Genomic DNA, 4,762 nt, shown 5'->3' on the forward strand with positions numbered 1-4,762 from the left:
TCTTACCCGTCCCGACATTACCTACGCCGTTCAGCAGGCATGTTTGTTCATGCATGCTCCCCGCTCCACGCACCTAAATCTTGTCCGACGTATCCTCCGGTATGTCAAAGGTACACTCCACTTCGGCACCTTAATCACTCCCTCCTCCAGCACTTCCCTCACCGCTTACTCGGATGCCGATTGGGCCGGGTGTCCCGACACCCGCCGATCGACCACCGGTTTCTGTGTTTATCTCGGTGACAATCTTATTTCGTGGTCGTCCAAACGCCAACTAACCGTGTCCAGGTCTAGTGCTGAAGCGGAATACCGCGCGGTCGCCCATGTCGTGGCTGAGACATGTTGGATCCGACAGCTCCTACAGGAACTTCACCGGCCGCTCGACAAAGCTTCTGTTGTTTATTGCGATAACATTTCTGCAGTGTACCTCAGTGCCAACCCCGTGCAGCACCGTCGTACCAAACACATTGAGATCGATATTCACTTTGTTCGAGACAAGGTTCAGGTTGGCGACATTCGTGTTCTCCATGTGCCCACGTCTATGCAGTTCGCCGATGTGTTTACAAAGGGCCTCTCCTCTACAGCGTTCTTGGCCTTCCGCAACAGTCTCACCGTCGGCGAGCCTCCCGCTGCCACTGCGGGGGGGTGTTAGACTGAATACCGCTTCTACAGGCTACTCAACGACTGCATCTATCCATGCAGCATGCAACGTCGGCAAGTCCTACTAGATAGGATCTCTAACTGTAATTGGTTACAGAGTGTGCGTGCGTGTGTATCTTCTTCTCCTCATCCTCCCTGTAACTCTATATATTGTACCCCTTGAGGATGAATACAACACGCTGATTACTTCTTCTATGCACACTAAATACATTCTACAGTGGGTCGACGAGAAGACCATGAACCCGGCGCGCAGCGGCACCGGCATGGTCATCGCCGTCAAGAAGCTCAACCAGGAGAGCCTGCAGGGCCTCGAAGAATGGCAGGTACGCACGCACGCGCCACTCCACCTACCACCAGCTCAACCACACCCATCGCCATTGAAGCCGGCCGGGTCGTTAGCTCGTAGTAGAGAAGTGAAAGAAAGGCGCGCACGCGATCCGGCGGTCCATTTTCTTGACAATCCGGCCCAGAAATGGCGAGAGGATATGCCGCTAAAACTAGCTCGAGCTTACAAAATGGGTTTTTTTTTAAATGGGTACAAAATTGGTTACCGGCACCAATAATTGCCGGCGTGGCTAAGCCTGAGCCAGTTCCACACGGCGCGTTCACATGGCCGGCCAGACGGTCAGACCATCTCTTTCAGATGTTCATACATTTGTATACACTGTACGCAGTTGTTAATTCGCTGGAGTACTGACCACACCACACGTGACACATAAATTTTAGTTGCAGCACAGGTTGGTGCCGTTCTGGTCCCATTTCTCGCGCAGATCATGGTCTGCTGCTAGGCCGAGCAATTTTGCCGCGGTATAGCTGTTTGAGCATGGTGCCGCTATTTGGCATAACCCGCTAGCTATTTAAAACTACGGATCTAACCCGTGGCGCGGGGTGGTAATTTCTTGCAGTGCGAGGTGAACTTTCTGGGGAGGATATCGCACCCGAACCTGGTGAGGCTGCTGGGGTACTGCCTGGAGGACAGGGAGCTGCTGCTCGTCTACGAGTTCATGGCCAAGGGCAGCCTGGAGAACCACCTCTTCAGAAGTGAGTCCTCCTCCTCTCCTATCGCTGCAGTTATTTTTCCTGTCCGTTTCTCTGCAACTTCACCCGTCTGGTCTGATGTCGACTGGGTTGACCTCTTCTGACAACGATCTTGGGTTGCCTACGCTAACTAAGTGTGATGGGATGGGATGGTCTACTCGCAAAAGCCAAATAAACTAGGGTGAAGGTGATGTGATTGTCATCATCAAACTGCTAGTATGGGATTACTTCCTCAGTTGTGCCAACCGATAGTATAACGACATGCCAAAAAACTGGGACCTGGGCATGCATGACCCGGTCCCGGTACCCGGACGGTGATTAGGACCCCTGGGCCAGAGACAAAAAAGGCCGTCCGGTTTGTATCGTACGCCCGGAGCCCACTTGTGTCTAAAAAACAAATAAGATTGTTGAGATCATTTTTTTGTTTTCTTTAAGAAACATGAAAGAGTTTTCCCCCTAAATAAATTGAAGTACTAGTAACATAATTTGAACAATCAATTTAATCTTGTTGGGAACTTTAAAACAGGATTAAAGTTGGACATACTTGGGTACCATCAAAGATATGTTCATGTTTACTTGTGATATTGTCTGTACAAACTATGAAATTTTCATGACTATATTTTAATGTCCGTTTTTCCTTGAATTAGTGTAATATTTCCTATGAGTTACAAGCATGCTAGGGAAAATTGGGAAATTAAAGAACACAAGTATAATTTCCAATAATTCTCAAAAGGATATTTTGTCTCCATCCGAAAAAAAAATTGGCCAGGCCTAGAAAGGGTGGGCAGCAACTTGCTGGATTTCAAAGCCCAACAATTCTTGTGGACAATACAGGCCCATATATACTTTTTTTTCCTCTTATAAATGTGCCTTTTAACGGCCTACCGATTACTTTGAGTACCCCTAAAAACACCTATTACTTTGAGCACTTGAAGCTCCAAAAAATGCACGCCTTAAATTCATAAATAAAAAAATCCACGCCTTAAAATGGGTGTAAATGCGGATAGGGAGTTTATAAGCTCAAATTCACCCTTGTGTGCAATAAAGTCAGAAAATAATTTAAAAAATTAGCAACAAACATTGTTGAACGTTCTACATACCTGCAAATTTCCATGAAGAAAAAACATTCATAGTGCTCTCAGCAAAAAAAAAGAAACTAAAAAGGCTATTTAAAAAAATATTTTGTAGAGCTCATTTTTGTTGTGTTTTTCCTAGACCACCACAGATGTGATTTCATCACAAAAAATTGCGCACAGGAAGAGAACTAAGTAATGCTTGTTGTAACAAAAAAACTATTTTACGAGTTTACTGCTCGTAGTGGTAGCATATGACCTCGAGAGTAGAAGGACATTGTTACTATAAATGTGCTTTATTAGTTGAAGCAAACTAAGTCAAGATGATGAAATTAACATGCATTTCGCGGTTGCAGAAGGCGGATCTGTCCAGCCCATCCCATGGGGCCTGCGGCTCCGGATCGCCATCGACACCGCCCGCGGCCTCGCCTTCCTCCACTCGTCGGAGAAGCACGTCATCTACCGAGACTTCAAGGCTTCAAACATCCTCCTCGACACGGTACGCGCAACGCCTCTTCCATTGCAACAAACCAAAAAACGGCGAAGTTCCACACGCCAAACCTAATTTGTATCTCGCTCTCCTCATCATCATGCAGAACTACAACGCCAAGCTCTCCGACTTCGGCCTGGCGAGGAACGGCCCCACCGGCGGCGACAGCCACATCACCACCCGCGTGATGGGCACCTACGGCTACGCGGCGCCGGAGTACGTGGCGACGGGCCACCTGTACGTGAAGAGCGACGTGTATGGGTTCGGCGTGGTGCTGCTGGAGATGCTGACGGGCCTGCGGGCGCTCGACACGGCCCGGCCCGCGCAGCAGCTGAACCTGGTGGACTGGGCCAAGCCGTACCTGGCGGACCGGCGGAAGCTCCCCCGCCTCGTGGACCCGCGGCTGGAGGGGCAGTACCCGTCCAAGGCCGCGCTGCGGGCCGCGCAGCTCACACTGAGCTGCCTCGCGGGCGAGCCCAGGAACCGGCCCTCCATGGCAGAGGTCGTGACGACCCTGGAGGAGATCGAGCGGATGCGGCCGCGGCACCGGCGCGCGTCGCCGGAGGAGGACAGGGAGAGCGGCAGCGGCGCGTCGTCTCGGAGCGCGGCAGGGCGGAGCGAGCGCCACGGGCACAGGCACCAGCAGCAGTCGCCGCGGCCGAGGTCCGGGACGGACGGCGCCCGGAGCGGCCACCCGTCTCCTCGGGTGAGATGACGCTGGCCCAGAGCGAGCTGACTGACTGAGATCTCTCTCGTTGATCGTGATTCGCTGCCGGCTTTTCGGCCCAGCTTTCCCTGTCTTGGGCTTCTCCTGGGCACGTTCCATACTTTCGGCCCACCGGTGCAAAGTGAGGCAGGTCTGGAATTCAAGATGGAGAAAATGTTGGAGAGAGCCCAGTTCTGATCCAGAATCCAGCATCGACATGTCTATCTCATTTCATCAAGTTAACACACGCACATGCGTATACTAATTGCTCTTGGAGGGCGCCAGTGTTGGAATGATGCTCCCTTCTCCTTGACCCAGTATCTGCAAAACTAATTGATGCACCCTCATTGTACGAAAGCAAACCTTTTCTTTTCTTTCTTTCTTTTTCCGGGTTATCTTAGATTTTGATGTATATAACTAGTTTATATGTGACAAAAGTTACTTGTTGTAGATTAGATGATGTGGAGGTCCTGAACGGAAACATGGATGTATTAGCTCCCTGCTGATTGAATTTAATTTGAATGCACGGTTGCGCCTGTTCGGTGAGCAGGCTTTGGGAATGTTTATGGCTAGTGTATATCCAAACAATGCACTGTTATTACTGTACGTACATGTGCGCGCTGTCTGTACTTCTCGTTAGGTCGCTCCACAGTCCACACCGCAGAGAAATGCAGCGCAGCAGCGTGCATGCATGATGGGAGTCAAGTTCGATCTCCCCGCTTAAAGAAGCCGGCTACCATGTTCTGTAGCACACTGACCGTCCAATTTACAGCTTCATTGAATTTTTGTCCGTGCGCT

At 50.4% G+C, this 4,762-nt stretch overlaps 1 protein-coding gene across 1 annotated transcript in view; it reads left to right on the forward strand.

Moving 5' to 3' along the window:
- The window catches only part of LOC123190058 (probable serine/threonine-protein kinase PIX13), a 9,445-nt gene extending 4,915 nt beyond the window's left edge, over positions 1–4,530 (forward strand). The window contains exons 3-6 of the mRNA XM_044602621.1: positions 879–980; positions 1,563–1,698; positions 3,125–3,267; positions 3,365–4,530. Of these exons, the coding sequence (XP_044458556.1) occupies positions 879–980; positions 1,563–1,698; positions 3,125–3,267; positions 3,365–3,973 (990 nt within the window). The 3' untranslated portion in view covers positions 3,974–4,530. The remainder of the gene's footprint in view (positions 1–878; positions 981–1,562; positions 1,699–3,124; positions 3,268–3,364) is intronic.
- Positions 4,531–4,762: the final 232 nt, after the last annotated feature.

The sequence above is a fragment of the Triticum aestivum genome, chromosome 2A (genome assembly GCF_018294505.1).
Source record: "Triticum aestivum cultivar Chinese Spring chromosome 2A, IWGSC CS RefSeq v2.1, whole genome shotgun sequence".
Taxonomy (NCBI): Eukaryota; Viridiplantae; Streptophyta; class Magnoliopsida; order Poales; family Poaceae; genus Triticum; species Triticum aestivum.